The following is an 18,763-nucleotide window of genomic DNA, read 5'->3' as shown; positions in this document are numbered from 1 at the left end:
GCACAAGTCATGGCTAATTACTTTGTTGTCTGTTTACTTTTTTGTTTTTCAATTGTATATAGAGCATCTTATCAGTCGAAATTGATTTCATATCCCACTTTCATGAAAATAGTCAACTGTACACACCTTTGTACGTATACCTAGAGAGCTATGTAGGGAGATACTGAGTAACTCAAGTAAGATATTCTAAACTGACAATTCACTATTTACTCTATGCACACCCCCTCCCATGAACGCATGTCCCTGTCCCCCTGCGACGAGGAGTTTAGACTGATGCGATGACGTCACGATGTCAAGCCTCAGCGTTGTCTGCACGACATCCGGGAAAACAAGCTTTCTGTCCAACTCCACCTTCATCTCCCATGATTGAGCCCTGTCCAAGATAGAAGAGTTCTTTCTTGTCATCCCTTTCCCTCTTTCATCTTGCCTGACAAACAGAATAGCGGATTTTGCTACTGGCCGATTTGTCCTCTTCTTCCGTCTTTCCATCTCCAGGATATCAGTCAATATTCTCAGTACATTGTCGTTCCTCCATCGATACCTTCCTTGTTAAAGTGCCATCTTGCATCCAGCCAGGAAGTGAGACATTGACCCTCTCTGATTGCATACTCTGCAGTTCGGGTCCTCTGTCATTCACCACTGTTGCAGATTGACGAGCGATGGAAGAATGTCATATACTGATCTAAGCATGAACGAGATCCTGAAGGGTTCCATTCTCCACAATTCACCCCATGTAAGCTTTCTCTCCGGGATGTTCCATCTGGTCCATGAACCCTGCTTTCACAGTTAAACAGATTTCTGCTTCCGTCTCTCTCCTCTTCTATTCTCCGTACCTCTTTCTAAACCATTGTCTTCCGACAAATGTATTCCCATTAATATCCCTCAGCTCTCCGCTTCCTCTACAGTAGCAGTCACAGACTACTTCCGTCCCGTTCTTGTCTGTATCCCCGCCTCACTGATCTTTGAATCTTTTGAGTCCTGGAGTGTCATCACCAGCCTGCACTTGGACACTTTGAACTCCCCACCGACTCCCGTACATGGTAGTTGTAACTCTGTAGAGCGTCCATACAGACCGGTATCCGTGAAGCTTGGCGGGACTCCTAGTAATATGTCATCATGTATAAAGCATATTTTGGTAATCTGGTATGTCGTGTTTAGTTAGTCTAATCATTATCAGCATCAATTCTATATGTGTCCTGGACGTAAGTAAGAATTGCTATACACAGGGCAATTAACATTCACCCTCTTGGCAGCAGGCTGCTCCCTATCTGTCCAATTATAGATTTCCTACCAAGGGGTGTTGTGTGTGGTAATTTCCTGGAACAATTTTACTGTCCCGGAATCCGATGAATTTCGGTACTCATAAGTACACATATGTGGCCAAACAATGTGTCAGTTTGTATAACTGTTACCCAAAAACTGAATTTGTTGAAATTTTCATGAAAAATTGTGATTTTTTTCTCAGTTAATTTCCATAAGTTTATTTATATTTGTGATACTTTATATTTGAATTCAAAACATGCAACACACTTTATTGAAGAGTATTTGACACAATTTAATTATTGATCATAGGTTTTGAACAAGTTTTGGGGTAAGATGTGTACCCTGGCTCGTACACATGACAGTGATCATAAACTATTTCATAGTACAAACCATTAGTGACTTTTGGATTTTTTAGACTTCCATTCTGAGGAGTTCAATGCGGTACTACAAATAACACACATTAAAGATTAAATTTGGATGTGGGCAAAATTCCGTGTACCGTGAAAGAGGTCCTTTCTATGGAAGGATATTGTCTTCACCTACACGAAAGCTGTCACTTATATGTAAATATAGCTGTGCAGTAAACAAATACATTTGTATAAGTTAAAATAAGCTAAACATACCTTACCGTTCATCAAAATACTGTATGGCTATAATTATATATATATATAAAGCAAGGATACAAATGATCGTCCGAATTATCATTACTGGACATCGTTTAGCTACTTTGTGGCTCAAACTGTTATGGTTTGGTAACAAAATTCTTGGTCGTTTTCTGTTGCTTTAATCAAATATAGCCGATTTAACGTACACAGTCTACATAGAAACTACTAATGTATGTGACGTCACAACTGATCGACAAATGAGAATCCTTTATTTTCAGAAGGGGAACTCTAAACATTTTAACTTCCTAGGTTGTTTACAAGTGGGAATAGCGCTATCTGTATATCGTGCAATACACCGGTCACTTTTTAAAGAAAATATCTGAATATTTTTCTCGAAAAAATAACTTTTTATTTTCTTTGCTGGTGAGCTTTAATTGTCTCTGTGCTGCTACCGCGATACTTCTATCTCGAGTTGTTTGTGTCCTGATCGTTGTCCAGGTTCACAAGTTTAATACTGCGTGTGTCCACCATTCACATTGATACATGCCACACCTGTGTTGTGTTGTATTATATTATATTACATTATATTATATTGTATTATATTGTAATGTATTACATCATATTTTATTTGTTATTGTACTTTACTGTGTTGTGTTATTTTTTTATGTAATGTATTGTATTGCGGTGTGCTGTGTTGTAATTGTATTGTATTACAGTGTGTTGTGTTGTAATTGTATTGTATTACGGTGTGCTGTGTTGTAATTGTATTGTATTACGGTGTGCCGTGTTGTAATTGTATTGTATTGCGGTGTGTTGTGTTGTAATTGTATTGTATTACGGTGTGTTGTGTTGTAATTGTATTGTATTGCGGTGTGCTGTGTTGTAATTGTATTGTATTACGGTGTGTTGTGTTGTAATTCTGTTGTATTGCGGTGTGCTGTGTTGTAATTGTATTGTATTGCGGTGTGCTGTGTTGTAATTGTATTGTATTGCGGTGTGCTGTGTTGTAATTGTATTGTTTTACGGTGTGTTGTGTTGTAATGTATTGTAATGCGGTGTGCTGTGTTGTAATTGTATTGTATTGCGGTGTGCTGTGTTGTAATTGTATTGTATTGCGGTGTGCTGTGTTGTAATTGTATTGTATTGCGGTGTGCTGTGTTGTAATTGTATTGTATTGCGGTGTGCTGTGTTGTAATTGTATTGTATTGCGGTGTGCTGTGTTGTAATTGTATTGTATTACGGTGTGTTGTGTTGTAATTGTATTGTATTGCGGTGTGCTGTGTTGTAATTGTATTGTATTGCGGTGTGTTGTGTTGTAATTCTGTTGTATTGCGGTGTGCTGTGTTGTAATTGTATTGTATTGCGGTGTGCTGTGTTGTAATTGTATTGTATTGCGGTGTGCTGTGTTGTAATTGTATTGTTTTACGGTGTGTTGTGTTGTAATGTATTGTAATGCGGTGTGCTGTGTTGTAATGTATTGTATTGCGGTGTGCTGTGTTGTAATTGTATTGTATTGCGGTGTGCTGTGTTGTAATTGTATTGTATTACGGTGTGTTGTGTTGTAATGTATTGTAATGCGGTGTGCTGTGTTGTAATGTATTGTATTGCGGTGTGCTGTGTTGTAATTGTATTGTATTGCGGTGTGCTGTGTTGTAATTGTATTGTATTACGGTGTGCTGTGTTGTAATTGTATTGTATTGCGGTGTGCTGTGTTGTAATTGTATTGTATTGCGGTGTGCTGTGTTGTAATTCTATTGTGGTGTGCTGTGTTGTAATTGTATTGTATTACGGTGTGTTGTGTTGTAATTGTATTGTATTGCGGTGTGCTGTGTTGTAATTGTATTGTATTGCGGTGTGTTGTGTTGTAATTCTGTTGTATTGCGGTGTGCTGTGTTGTAATTGTATTGTATTGCGGTGTGCTGTGTTGTAATTGTATTGTATTGCGGTGTGCTGTGTTGTAATTGTATTGTTTTACGGTGTGTTGTGTTGTAATGTATTGTAATGCGGTGTGCTGTGTTGTAATGTATTGTATTGCGGTGTGCTGTGTTGTAATTGTATTGTATTGCGGTGTGCTGTGTTGTAATTGTATTGTATTACGGTGTGTTGTGTTGTAATGTATTGTAATGCGGTGTGCTGTGTTGTAATGTATTGTATGTGCTGTGTTGTAATTGTATTGTATTGCGGTGTGCTGTGTTGTAATTGTATTGTATTACGGTGTGTTTTGTTGTAATGTATTGTAATGCGGTGTGCTGTGCTGTAATGTATTGTATTGCGGTGTGCTGTGTTGTAATTGTATTGTATTGCGGTGTGCTGTGTTGTAATTCTATTGTGGTGTGCTGTGTTGTAATTCTATTGTATTGCGGTGTGCTGTGTTGTAATTCTATTGTGGTGTGCTGTGTTGTAATTGCATTGTATTACGGTGTGTTGTGTTGTAATTGTATTGTATTACGGTGTGCTGTGTTGTATTGTATTGCGATGTGCTGTGTTGTAATTGTATTGTATTGCGGTGTGCTGTGTTGTAATTCTATTGTGGTGCTGTGTTGTAATTGTATTGTATTGCGGTATGCTGTGTTGTAATTCTATTGTGGTGTGCTGTGTTGTAATTCTATTGTATTACGGTGTGTTGTGTTGTAATTGCATTGTATTACGGTGTGTTGTGTTGTAATTGTATTGTATTACGGTGTGCTGTGTTGTATTGTATTGCGATGTGCTGTGTTGTAATTGTATTGTATTGCGGTGTGCTGTGTTGTAATTCTATTGTATTGCGGTGTGCTGTGTTGTAATTCTATTGTGGTGTGCTGTGTTGTAATTCTATTGTATTGCGGTGTGCTCTGTTGTAATTGTATTGTAATGGTGGATGCTAACAGGACTTCGGTGCTGACAAGACTGTGTAGCCCTTTCATTCATTTCAACAATAAAAATGTCACAATTTTGTACCTGTAATGAATGTAAGGGGAGATAACCAAACTTGTCGAAGACTTAATCAATTTACTCAACATATTTATGTAACATGTTTGTGTGGCAAATTTCGGCCTCGTTCTTACGTATGTAGTTGCCGTTTAAAACACTGAAACATCCATTGTTTATATCTGAAATCTTTCGTTTTGTGGTTGTATGTTAAAAATATGCAGACCTTCAATAAGGGCTGTTTTTAATAAAACTGTAGAAAGATGTGATATACTTGGGCGACAATGTAATTAAATAATTATTATGAATTGTCCTGAGTTCTAATCAGTACTATCAAACCAAATGTATACCATGCATAGGAGGGAAAATAGTGATTTTATTGACAACAACAATTCTCAATGAACAATTTTCTCCGCCGGTTTTGATAAATTCGAAATCTTAATATTTATCCACAAGCAGAATGTTTACTACTAATGACACTATCATCAGTCACCCAAACAGTATTTCTGTAACAAAAAAAAACTATAACTCCCAACTGTGCAATTTATCTTTAAAAAATATATATGTTACATAGATAAATATGGTATTCACTGGCAATAACTGTCAAAGCCTTCTAAACGTAATGTTTGATCATGCGGTACAAAAATGTACCATCTGATCCTAAATTTCTCATTCGTGTGTCGAGTGCGGAGATATACATCAGAATTATGCTTAAAAACGGATTTAAACAGAGTGGTCGTTTGTTCTGTGCTCTATAGGTTTTGAGACGACCCCTTAGACACCATATTCGTCTCTTGCTCTGCTGCTTATCATAACCAGACACGTACAGAAGGACCCGCTTTGTCACCTGTACAGTTTAGTGATAAACTCGACCAAGTAACGCTAGGAAGTCTGGCGGTGTAGTTGAGCGATCGAAATCTCCACATGGTAAGAAGGTGATAAACACCAATGCTATGTAAGTAGATATTCCTATGAAAGTATGACAAATGCACGTAAACTTAAATAAATTAAAATAAACAAAACTGCAGTAAAGAGATATCCTATATTTGTGCCGTTTAGTTTACCACGCTTACAGCACAATAACAGTTTAACTCTTCTCTTCTTCATTCAAATATCTCTCGTCTAATGCATCAAGTTGGGCCGCTCAGAGATAGCTCAGTTAATACTGTACTCATATTAATATCTGGCCTTCTATTAAAGCGCACTTCCAGAGGTCTCACCTGCAGGTCAGTGTAATCTGTTCACGTTTGCAATAAAAAAGCATGCATGTTGGTTTCTCTACAAAATACTTTACCTCAATTTGCATGACTATATCACATACGTCATTAAAGCATGAAACGGGTCGTAACAATCCCCTGTGACAAATCAATACATCGTGGGATATATGATGTCTTTTCCCTTCTTTATAATGAGGAATGAGTGACTTGTATGTAATTTTAGTAGGTTCCTAGTCAATTTTGATCACAATCTAGAATGACGCGAATTAGTTTTCAAAAGTCCGTATACATACCCTTTCCGAATGATCTGCAAACCGAAACAGGTGTTTCTTTCTTGTTTTCACAGAACGTACACTACTTAAACCAAGGAACGTAGAAATATGTCCAATCGAGATATCTTTCTTGGCGCTGCCGGTGCCACTGGGGTTGCCACTTTGGCTTGGAGAATGTGGTTTCCATGGTTACGAGATGACCTGACGACAATTCGATCGACAAATCGACAAGCATCAAAGAGCATACGAGATGCCAAAAACAAACGTTTTCTAATAGACATGTTCGAGGAGCAAGTGAAGCGCGTGCCTAAGAAACCATTTATATTTTTTGAGGACAAAATTTACACTTACGAGTTTGTGAATGAAATGGCTAATAGAGTGGCCAATCTGGCGTTGACATGGGGTCTAAAGCCTGGCGATGCCGTGGCAACCATTATCTACAACGAACCGGCGTTTGTGTGGACTCTTCTTGGTATGTGCAACAATGACTTATGGTAAGGTAAGGTCTGTTGCGATAGAGAGAGGGGATGGGGGTGATGGAAAAGAGAAGGAGAGAGACATACACAGAAACACAAATCCTAGCAAAGATAGAGAGAGAAACAGAGAGACATGTCCAAGTGAAGACGATAGTAAAATTCCCAGCAAACTACATTTCTGATGATTTTCATTTATATTTTTGTACGAATACAGTCTTTCTATGTGAGGATTTTTCGTGTAATTTTGGTATGCTTCGTCATCAGGCCTACTTAAGGTGGGTTTAGTGGACGCCTTCATCAACTACCATAACAAGTCCGGTCCACTTTGTCACTCTATCCTAACCAGCGAGGCCAAGGTCATCATTGTAGGCAACGGTGAGTCTAGACGAAATTATCACAGCAGTATAAAATAAAGAGTGTTGTCGACGAATTTTATTCATCGCTCGTTTGGAAGATTAGATAAAATTGTTGTATTAGAAAATTTGAAAATAAAATGCATAGCAAAATCACAGTCCGTTTCTTAATTTAAGCTTATATTAATATTATATTGATAATATAAGCGTGTCTCTTTGCCTCAAGATGTTTTGTTTTAACCGCGAAAATTTGAACCGCCAAAAAATAACATTTACAGTAAGGAAGGAAATATTTGAGATCACTAATGGTTGATGTGACCACTGAAGAATTACAAGCCTTTTTATGCGTTTGTGACATTAATATTCGCATTTTTAAAGTACGTCTTCATATAAACGTTTTTTTCTCATAGTTGATTGTATTGACTGGTAAGCAGTATATACTATCGGACAGCTAAAAGATAAACAGGAAAATTTGCGATATTTTTCAAAACTGTACGTAGCTCAAATTATTTTTTTGATTTCTAAACTGATTTTATTACCAAGAATAGCTGCTACTTTCTCAGTTATGCATAATTTACTTCTGAAGAGTACACAGACAAGTCCAAAATCGTGAAATATGTGGTGAAATACATTTGCCGAAATATCTTCCTAGGTCACGAACTCTTTGAGACTGTAGATGCCATCAAATGCAATCTTCCGATGGATATCCCAATTTACGTGTATGGAAAAGGTGGTTCCGAGCTTCCAAGAGGATATATATCGATGGATTCGGAACTTCTAAGAGTTCATAATGCTGAGATTTGCAGGAACGTTCGCTCTGAGTTGACTTTGAAATCTCTCGTTTGCTACATCTATACTTCGGGAACTACAGGTGAAAATGCATCAAAAATGTACAAAATTAATCATCATGGAGATTTGTTGATATATATTTCGTACCTAAATTTATTATTCCACAAACATGTTATTTGCCCTTGACCGCTGCTAAGTAGAGCCAATTTTGACCGTGAGGAAGGAAGGTGCTTCACTCCGCACTTGCCCCGATTGTTTTGGATTGCATGCAGTTGGTCGCCGTGTAATGTTCGTACGGTAGCCACCAACTATTTCATGCAGATCCCACTTCAAAATCACACTGTTCATAGGACGATTATATTGGCTAATGCCTTACTGTATGAGCTGTACTGTATCGGTATTATTGCCCAACAGATAAAAAAAATCTGAATCATATCCTGGCGCTGAATGTTACTCAAAGCGAATATAATGCCTTCATATAAATTCGCTTTGATACAAATCTAAAATTTCGTTTTCAATTATTGTGTCAAATAAGACAATACAATTTGTACTTAAAAATTATATTCTGGGAAGTGGCATACTTTCTAAAGAGTCTTTCACATGTAACAGGTTTACCTAAGCCAGCTCTCGTGAGCCAAGCCAAGGCGATCGGCTTGTCCAAATTCTACCAACAAGTGTGGTACAGTGAGGATGATATAGCTTATGTCGTGACACCATTGTATCACAGTGCCGCCTGTGGACATGGACTCTTCAACACGATCGACGTTGGTACGTAATATGGTCAGACTAGGGCAGTGACTATTTGTGTTTTCCTGACCTATATGCAGTGTAGTTTTCTATGAATTCCTTAAAAACATACAATTTGACAATAACAAGGCAAAGTTTCAGCATAGCTTCATTATCACTGCCTGTTGGCAATCTTACACAAATCTTGTGTCGAAAGCTACGCTGAAACCAGCTAGCCAAGTGAGACATACGGACAGCACAACTTGGCCCCGCTGGATTTAAGTTTAAACCGTTGGATTTCTGGTTGTAACACTCCATTCCAATATATGTCGGGTCAAGCACGCATTTGTTCTCCAAAAAAAAAAAAAAAAACATTTAGTTGATGTCTTTCTGACAATGTTTTAAAAACTTTAGACTCGTTTTTCGTTTGCATTATATAATATTGAAAAAACTCTCTTTATCAAAAATATCATCTACTCGCCAGGTGCAACGATAGTTCTCCGCCGGAAGTTCTCAGCTCGCCATTACTGGGAAGACGTTCGGAAATACCGCGTGACAGTACTGCAATATATCGGGGAGCTTTGTCGGTATCTCCTCAGAGTTCCAAAAGTAGGTCATAACCCTATAGATAATTTGTAGGACACACCGAGAAATTTACAACTACGAAATAACGGTAAAGGCAGTAACAGCTACAAATAACAAAAAAAAAAAAAAAATAGATAAATAAAAGATTAAAAAAAATGAAACCAAACAAAACAAAAAACTCAGATTTAGTGTCAAGCATCATTTGTCTGTGATAATAGAATAAGTATACAGTTATATGAATGCATCAACATGTTTGACAAACGTGACGATAGCATACATTAAGAACAACTCAGCAGCTCGGGTAACCGCGGGTCAAGTACATTGTAATGTCGGAAATTACGGTAATCAGGATTTTGAACAGAACGTCACAGCTGTCAAATGTGCTTTGAATAAATTATGTTTGTTTTATTGTATGCTGTTATTCCATTATCATGTGTTTATATAGTTATATACAGTGGTTTCATAGTTATATACAGTGGTTTTATAGTTATATACTGTGGTTTTATAGTTATATACAGTGGTTTCATAGTTATATACTGTGGTTTTATAGTTATATACTGTGGTTTTATATTATATACAGTGGTTTTATAGTTATATAAAGTGGTTTTATAGTTATATACTGTGGTTTTATAGTTATATATAGTGGTTTTATAGTTATATTTAGTGGTTTTATAGTTATATTTAGTGGTTTTATATTATATACTGTGGTTTTATAGTTATATACTGTGGTTTTATAGTTATATATAATGGTTTTATAGTGGTTTTATAGTTATATACTGTGGTTTTATAGTTATATACTGTGGTTTTATAGTTATATACTGTGGTTTTATAGTTATATACTGTGGTTTTATAGTTATATACTGTGGTTTTATAGTTATATATAGTGGTTTTATAGTTATATACTGTGGTTTTATAGTTATATTAAGTGGTTTGTAGTTATATATAGTGGTTTTATAGTTATATAAAGTGGTTTTATAGTTATATATAGTGGTTTTATAGTTATATATAGTGGTTTTATAGTTATATATATATATAGTGGTTTTATAGTTATATACTAGTGGTTTTATAGTTATATATAGTGGTTTTATAGTTATATATAGTGGTTTTATAGTTATATTAAGTGGTTTTATAGTTATATATAGTGGTTTTATAGTTATATATAGTGGTTTTATAGTTATATATAGTGGTTTTATAGTTATATATAGTGGTTTTATAGTTATATATAGTGGTTTTATAGTTATATATAGTGGTTTTATAGTTATATACTGTGGTTTTATAGTTATATATATATATAGTGGTTTTATAGTTATATATAGTGGTTTTATAGTTATATATAGTGGTTTTATAGTTATATATAGTGGTTTTATAGTTATATATAGTGGTTTTATAGTTATATACTGTGGTTTTATAGTTATATATAGTGGTTTTATAGTTATATACTGTGGTTTGATATCTATATACAGTGTGGTTTTATAGTTATATAAAGTGGTTTTATAGTTATATATAGTGGTTTTATAGTTATATATAGTGGTTTTATAGTTATATATAGTGGTTTTGTAGTTATATACTGTGGTTTTATAGTTATATACCGTGGTTTTATAGTTATATATAGTGGTTTTATAGTTATATATAGTGGTTTTATAGTTATATACTGTGGTTTTATAGTTATATATAGTGGTTTTATAGTTATATACTGTGGTTTTATAGTTATATATAGTGGTTTTATAGTTATATATAGTGGTTTTATAGTTATATATAGTGGTTTTATAGTTATATACTGTGGTTTTATAGTTATATATAGTGGTTTTATATATATAGTTATATATATACAGTGGTTTATAGTTATATATAGTGGTTTTATAGTTATATATAGTGGTTTTATAGTTATATACTGTGGTTTTATAGTTATATACTGTGGTTTTATAGTTATATACTGTGGTTTTACAGTTATATACTGTGGTTTTATAGTTATATATAGTGGTTTTATATATAGTGGTTTTATAGTTATATACAGTGGTTTTATAGTTATATATAGTGGTTTTATAGTTATATACTAGTGGTTTTATAGTTATATATAGTGGTTTTATAGTTATATACTGTGGTTTTATAGTTATATATAGTGGTTTTATAGTTATATACTGTGGTTTTATAGTTATATACTGTGGTTTTGTAGTTATATATATACTGTGGTTTTATAGTTATATTTAGTGGTTTTGTAGTTATATACTGTGGTTTTATAGTTATATACTGTGGTTTTATAGTTATATATAGTGGTTTTATAGTTATATACTGTGGTTTTATAGTTATATACTGTGGTTTTATAGTTATATACTGTGGTTTTATAGTTATATACTGTGGTTTTATAGTTATATATAGTGGTTTTATAGTTATATTTAGTGGTTTTATAGTTATATTTAGTGGTTTTATAGTTATATACTGTGGTTTTATAGTTATATACAGTAGTGGTTTTATAGTTATATTAAGTGGTTTTATAGTTATATACTGTGGTTTTATAGTTATATATAGTGGTTTTATAATTATATACAGTGGTTTTATAGTTATATATAGTGGTTTTATAGTTATATACTGTGGTTTTATAGTTATATACTATATATAGTGGTTTTATAGCTATATACAGTGGTGTTATAGCTATATACAGTGGTTTTATAGTTATATAAAGTGGTTTTATAGTTATATACTGTGGTTTTATAGTTATATACAGTGGTTTTTTAGTTATATATAGTGGTTTTATAGTTATATATAGTGGTTTTATAGTTATATATAGTGGTTTTATAGTTATATATAGTGGTTTTATAGCTATATACAGTGGTGTTATAGCTTTATACAGTGGTTTTATAGTTATATATAGTGGTTTTATAGTTATATTTAGTGGTTTTATAGTTATATATAGTTATATATATATAGTGGTTTTATAGTTATATAGTTTTATAGTTATATATAGTGGTTTTATAGTTATATATAGTGGTTTTATAGTTATATATAGTGGTTTTATAGTTATATATAGTGGTTTTTTAGTTATGTATAGTGGTGTTATAGCTATATACAGTGGTTTTATAGTTATATATAGTGGTTTTTATAGTTATATACGGTGGTTTTATAGTTATATAATGTGGTTTTATAGTTATATACATAGTTATATACAGTGGTTTTAGTTATATACTGTGGTTTTATATATATACTGTGTTTTATAGTTATATATAGTGGTTTTATAGCTATATACTGTGGTTTTATAGTTATATACAGTGGTTTTATAGTTATATACTGTGGTTTTATAGTTATATACTGTGGTTTTATAGTTATATATAGTGGTTTTATAGCTATATACTGTGGTTTTACAGTTATATACTATGGTTTTATAGTTATATATAGTGGTTTTATAGTTATATATAGTGGTTTTATAGTTATATATAGTGGTTTTATAGTTATATACAGTGGTTTCATAGTTATATACTGTGGTTTTATAGTTATATACTGTGGTTTTATAGTTATATACAGTGGTTTCATAGTTATATACTGTGGTTTTACAGTTATATACTGTGGTTTTATAGTTATATACTGTGGTTTTATAGCTATATACTGTGGTTTTATAGTTATATACTGTGGTTTTATAGCTATATACAGTGGTTTTATAGTTATATACAGTGGTGTTATAGCTATATATAGTGGTATAGTTATATACAGTGGTTTTATAGCTATATACAGTGGTTTTATAGCTATATATAGTGGTTTTATAGTTATATATAGTGGTTTTATAGTTATATACTGTGGTTTTATAGTTATATGTAGTGGTTTTATAGTGGTTTTATAGTTATATATAGTGGTTTTATAGTTATATACCGTGGTTTTATAGTTATATACTGTTATATATATGTGTGGTTTTATAGTTATATACTGTGGTTTTATAGTTATATATAGTGGTTTTATAGCTATATACTGTGGTTTTTTAGTTATATATAGTGGTTTTATAGTTATATATAGTGGTTTTGTAGTTATATACCGTGGTTTTATAGTTATATACGGTGGTTTTATAGTTATATACCGTGGTTTTATAGTTATATTTAGTGGTTTTATAGTTATATACAGTGGTTTTATAGTTATATACTGTGGTTTTATAGTTATATACAGTGGTTTTATAGCTATATACAGTGGTTTTATAGTTATATACTGTGGTTTTATAGTTATATACTGTGGTTTTATAGTTATATGTAGTGGTTTTATAGTTATATACTGTGGTTTTATAGTTATATACCGTGGTTTTATAGTTATATATAGTGGTTTTATAGTTATATACAGTGGTTTTATAGTTATATATAATGGTTTCAGTGTGATATGACGTGGGTGTTTAATTGCATGCTGTGGGCATATTATATCATGAGTGGTTCTATCTTTATGTTTAAAATTACTTCATAATAACACCATGTAGCTTAATTATGTGTTATGGCTTCGTAATTGCATACTGCTGTTCTCCATTATTACGTTAAGTAGGTTTAAAGTTGACCCCTACATGTACGTGTGCACTTACCCAAACATCGAATCATCCTTCATTGCATGAACTCTGACAAAGCCATTTAGAGAGAGCGATGTGATTGTGTCATCCTGATATTCATTACATTCCTTTGAAAAACAAATTTAATACGTTTTCTCCAGCTTCATCCGTGCCATAGAGGTGAAAATTTGCGAAGATTCGATGATAAAGAAATGAAGCCGACAAAGTGTTGTTATTTTTCGACCTCGTCGAAAGTTCGATATTGCACTCACGGAGGCAATTTTGAAACATGATCGATTGCAAAATTATAGTTTCTAGAACAACATCTATTTCCAACTTCGTAAATTCTATTAGTTGAATTTTACTCAAACAAATGGAATTAACCCGAGATGACCCTGACTAAGCGTTGTTATGTTTCGGGTTGGTTTGATATCTAATATGGCTGCATGTGCGCCATGTTGAAACTTCTCCAGATCAAGTGGTAGCATAAAGTTAAATAAAATGTGGGGATGCTAAGAAAAGTGTTGTTATATCTCATTCGAATTTCAAAAGCTCGACACGGCAGCTACGGTGGTAATTTTGCAACATGGTTGTACAATTATCGTTTTCCTGAACAGCACCCTATCCCCACAGGTTTCACCAGCAAGATTAACCTTTAACTTGCCTGGAATGGTCCCCACCAAGTATTAACAATTAAAGGGTTGGGCTAAAATATTCCGGAAATGTTGAGACACTGATACAAATTGGTTTAATTATTTGATGATTGTTTCCGCATTGTTTTAGAATCAGATGGCCATTGAAACCGGTTGTAGTGATATTCAAAAATAAAACAGAATGTATTTTAATCAGTATTCTGTGCTTTAAAGAATGATTAGGCATATCTGTTTTCGTCTCTTGATAGAGTGACATGGATGGGGTCCATACTGTCCGTGTAGCCGTCGGAAATGGCCTCAGGCCGGATATTTGGAATGAGTACAAGACGCGATTCCGAATCCCTTGGATCGCGGAGTTTTTTGGTGCCACTGAGGGCACGACAACCTTCATCAACGTCACCGGCCAAGTGGGGTCCATAGGCCGATGGTCTCCCTTCATGGCAAGTATTAAGCATTTATTAGGCGTTTTGTATGTTTCGAAAAAAAAACCCATAAACATCCATTGGTTCGATTTCTATTCGGAACGACGAGCTTTTCTTAGAGAGATGAGGCTACTCTGTGATGTTTTAGTTGTGATCCACGGCAAGGCCCTCAGTGGCGTTCTCGTTGTTTTCTCTAAGCACTATCACACTGACTTAAATACATCGATGAAACAACCAAAAATAAAAACAAATGTGACCGTTACGTCATTTTCTTTGCGGTCAATTAAATTTGGCATGTGTTGCAGTAAAACTTCATAAAATCTTAAAGAGAACAAACCTTAAACAAAATATCAACAGACTACGAAACATAGGCCTTATTACAGTTATGATATTTCGCTTCCGATTTGATTTATTAAGTATCATAGCTCTTGGTCAATACTGTGAAATCATTAATGTTCATGGGGATTTTATTTTCGTTCATTTCGTGGTTACTCGTAATGAACGAAACCATGAGTCTACAAACTGAAAATACAAATGTATTAGTGTAAGCAGATTTATTGGACACAAGAAACCACGAAAATGAGCTCATGAAAATATCTGTTTTTACAATCTTCGATATCCTTCAACAATTCAGGCTCTTCCTATCACTGACCGTCCAGAAAGATGAAACAGCTGCATGACGCAGTTTAAAAATAGTATGACCGTTCTGTATCTACATAACTTGTAATTCCAAATTTGTATCCGATTGTGCGTCTTTTTTACGACATTTTCAGCGAATAGCGTCTAAAGGAAGATTTGGAGTCACGAGTCACGTCATCAAGTATGACGTTGTCAATGATTTACCTGTCCGAAACAGCAAAGGAAGATGTATTCCAATCAAAAAAGGTAAGATTAGATTTAAATGTATATGTAAATTGCACTTAATTTCATTTCATTTTATCTCAGTCGAATCATAAAGCATGTTTCCTTAGTCAGAATTATTTATAAATATACATTAGATTTATATATATAATTTATTTGAATTGAAGAGTTTCAAATTTCAATATTGAATTGTGGGAATTACAGGAGAAGAAGGTGTTCTTATTGCCGGAATCCCGCCCTCGTATACTGGCTTCTACAAGGGGGATCCCGAGACTAGCGAGAGGAAACTCATCCGTGATGTATTTGAGGAAGGCGATAGATACTTCAACTTCGGCGATGTAGTTTACATGGACTCGAACTATTACATTTACTTCAGAGACAGGGTCGGAGACACATTCAGGTAGGTTCTATACATCTGTACAGTAGATACTCGTTGACATCCACTACGAAAACAGTGACAGGAAATAACATCTGGAGTTTAAGAGCATCGTTCAGAGTAGAGGAACTAAGTTTGTAGATAAGGAAACGGTAATGTTCAGCATTAGAGGAGGGGGCCACGGTGGTTAAGTGGTTAAGGCATCTGGCCACCTTTATCACCAGCCCTCCACCTTTAGGTCGCGGGTTCGATGCCTACATCGGGCTGACGCCATATACTGACCGTGATCGGCGACTTTTCTCAAGGAACCTTTCCACTGCCACTCAACACTTCTTAACTTTCAGAAAGTTTAGGATGTAATATAGTAACCTGTTTGTCTGCGTGGTCCATCGCCCCGTGACCAGCTAGGGCAATTTTGAGGCTGAGACTCTTTGTAGTAAGCGATGACTGAATCACTGTACATACGAAAAGTCTGTAGCATGTTATCTATAGGAACAAGAGAAAAGCGTTTTGCTCAAGAACACAACCACATTAGTGCAGACTGATCCGTTTCTGAGCTCAGCTTTCATAGAACGCAAACAGAAAGGGAGCGTCATACCAACCGGCTACTGTTTAAAAGGACAATAATGTTTTCAGTGCGTTTCCTCTCAAACTTACAGATGGCCGAATCTGTTCTGCATGACGAATATAAATCCCAACTTCCATGTATTTACAAAGAATTACTTGAAGGTCGTGAACGTGGTTTTCAACACTGTTGACATCTCTATCTGAGAGTGATAGTTTGTGTATTAGAACTAGCGAAGTTTAAAGGGCTCAACACAGACACAGGAGTTTTAGAGACTCAGGTTTTTTAAGATCATAATAGTCTCACTGGGAAGCATTCTATTTCTTATGTGTTCTTTAGCAAACCTGTTGGTTCCGTTCTGTCGTTTTCCGTGTTCTCATTTAGGAAAGTTATATTACTCTCTTGGATTGATCAAGATTTCCAAAGCGGGCAATGAAGCAGAAGATGCTTACTCTTCCAGAACATCTGGTCTTATTTTGTTGCCATGTTGGTTTTGTCTGTGTTATTTTTTAAGCAAGTACAAATATATTTATATCAAGTACGGGGACTTTTTGGATGTTTTCCAATGAATATTCAGACCAATGCAGTGCTTGTTAAGTACTGCGTCCCTAAATGTAAGTTTCCTCATTTCGACTTCAAATATCAAGTATATACACTATTTATCAAAAGGCTTGCGTAGTTACTATTGTTCGTCATCTTTGATAAAACTCCGACTTCCTCAGAATGCACATTTCAGTAATATTTAGTTTTTCTAGCCAGCGTGCAGTAGGGGTTTCCCAGAATTCAGCTTGTAAAAATACTGAACAATCGACTTCAAACGTTTTCAACTGAAAAATGGGTTCATTCTACCATCATGCATTCCAACACTTATCAAAAAAATTTAACGATTGTCATCATTTTTAAAGCGTACGAACGTTTAATGTCCGACATATTTGTAGGCCTGGTGTCAGCGTGATTCTTAAATAGTCCTTCGGAGTTACATTTGCACTCAATGCACAGGAGAAGCTCCTTCCGACTGACATTGCTAACTAGCAAAATTCTCTCAGCCGAATACATTGAAAATAACTCTGTGGGGAGGACTATTGTGAATTTCGTAACTTTTTTGAAAAATGAATAATTTTCCTTCACAATCTTTTGTTAAACCCGCAAAAAAAAGTTTGAAAAATACTTATCAGTATATATATATCGACAAGGTTGAAGAAAACGAGGTATTCTACAAATGTTCGACTGTTTGTCGCTCACACATTCATGGTTATATTAACTCTGTTTTAAGAGACTATAGATCATAGTATGCTTGGATGTAGTTTATCTATTTTTCAGGTGGAAAGGAGAAAACGTTTCCACTAGAGAAGTCTGTGACGTCATCAGTAAGCTTTCTTTTACACAGGACGTGAATGTGTACGGAGTGCGCATGCCAGGTAAATTGCCTTATGATTGAAAGTCTTTTACAATATGCGAAAACATAGGAATACTGTTTTCTTGGTTAAACTGCGATAACGTTTAAGCAACAATCTACGACCTACAATTATTCTGAGTGGATTCGGATTGAAAAGGCTCACATGATACTTAATGAAGTTTTCCTTACACGTCTTAAAAACAAAAATTAAAATAATAGCTTTCCGGTCTGCTACTCCGTCGATCTGGTGTGTGAGGAATTTGCAATATCCTACGTTGGCTATTCAAATTGAAATTTTGAGCTTCTGTACACGGATGACGCCCATTACTACGTTGCAAACAAAGAGATACACAAATCTTCCCGATACAGGAATCACCTCCATTAATTTACAAGAAACAGTTTGTGAGATGTATTCAGCAAATATATGCATCTTAATTGTAAACTCACTAATTTCACACAATTTTGATTTTGACTTTCAGATTCTGACGGACGTGCCGGAATGGCGGCTATTTCTGTGAAGGGTGATAAAGAAGTACACCCTGAAATGCTCCAAGCCATATTTCGCATTTGTGAAAAAGAACTGCCAACGTATGCACGTCCGTTATTTTTACGCTTTAAAACGGAACTTGCAATCACACAAACAATGAAACACAACAAGCTAAATTTGGTGAATGATGGTTTTGACCTAGATAAGATAACAGACCCATTGTATTATCTAGACGCTGAAAAACGCACATATTCACCCTTAACCAGGGACGTTTACCATCAAGTTGTGACGTCACGTTTGTAA

General features: G+C 34.5%; 1 protein-coding gene across 1 annotated transcript; it reads left to right on the top strand.

The window, feature by feature from the left end:
• The first annotated feature begins 6,372 nt into the window (after positions 1–6,372).
• Positions 6,373–18,763, top strand: LOC132549025 (long-chain fatty acid transport protein 6-like). Its single transcript, XM_060212936.1, has 10 exons — positions 6,373–6,736; positions 7,005–7,115; positions 7,746–7,964; positions 8,492–8,650; positions 9,093–9,217; positions 14,602–14,793; positions 15,549–15,660; positions 15,841–16,036; positions 17,898–17,995; positions 18,453–18,763. The coding sequence occupies exons 1-10, from the start codon at positions 6,373–6,375 to the stop codon at positions 18,761–18,763; spliced, it is 1,887 nt and encodes a 628-aa protein (XP_060068919.1).

This window comes from Ylistrum balloti, unplaced genomic scaffold (assembly GCF_031769215.1).
Source record: "Ylistrum balloti isolate Yb309-2 unplaced genomic scaffold, AGI_CSIRO_Ybal_v1 Utg370038, whole genome shotgun sequence".
In the NCBI taxonomy this organism is placed as follows: Eukaryota; Metazoa; Mollusca; class Bivalvia; order Pectinida; family Pectinidae; genus Ylistrum; species Ylistrum balloti.
This window is presented reverse-complemented; position numbering and strand designations above follow the sequence as displayed.

Excerpts from the sequence above, each read along its gene's own strand:
- LOC132549025 (XM_060212936.1), top strand. The coding sequence starts at position 6,373 with ATGTCCAATCGAGATATCTTTCTTGGCGCTGCCGGTGCCACTGGGGTT. Across the intron at positions 6,737-7,004 it reads GTTTGTGTGGACTCTTCTTG|GCCTACTTAAGGTGGGTTTA; the intron begins GTATGTGCAACA and ends CTTCGTCATCAG. Across the intron at positions 17,996-18,452 it reads GTACGGAGTGCGCATGCCAG|ATTCTGACGGACGTGCCGGA; the intron begins GTAAATTGCCTT and ends TTTGACTTTCAG.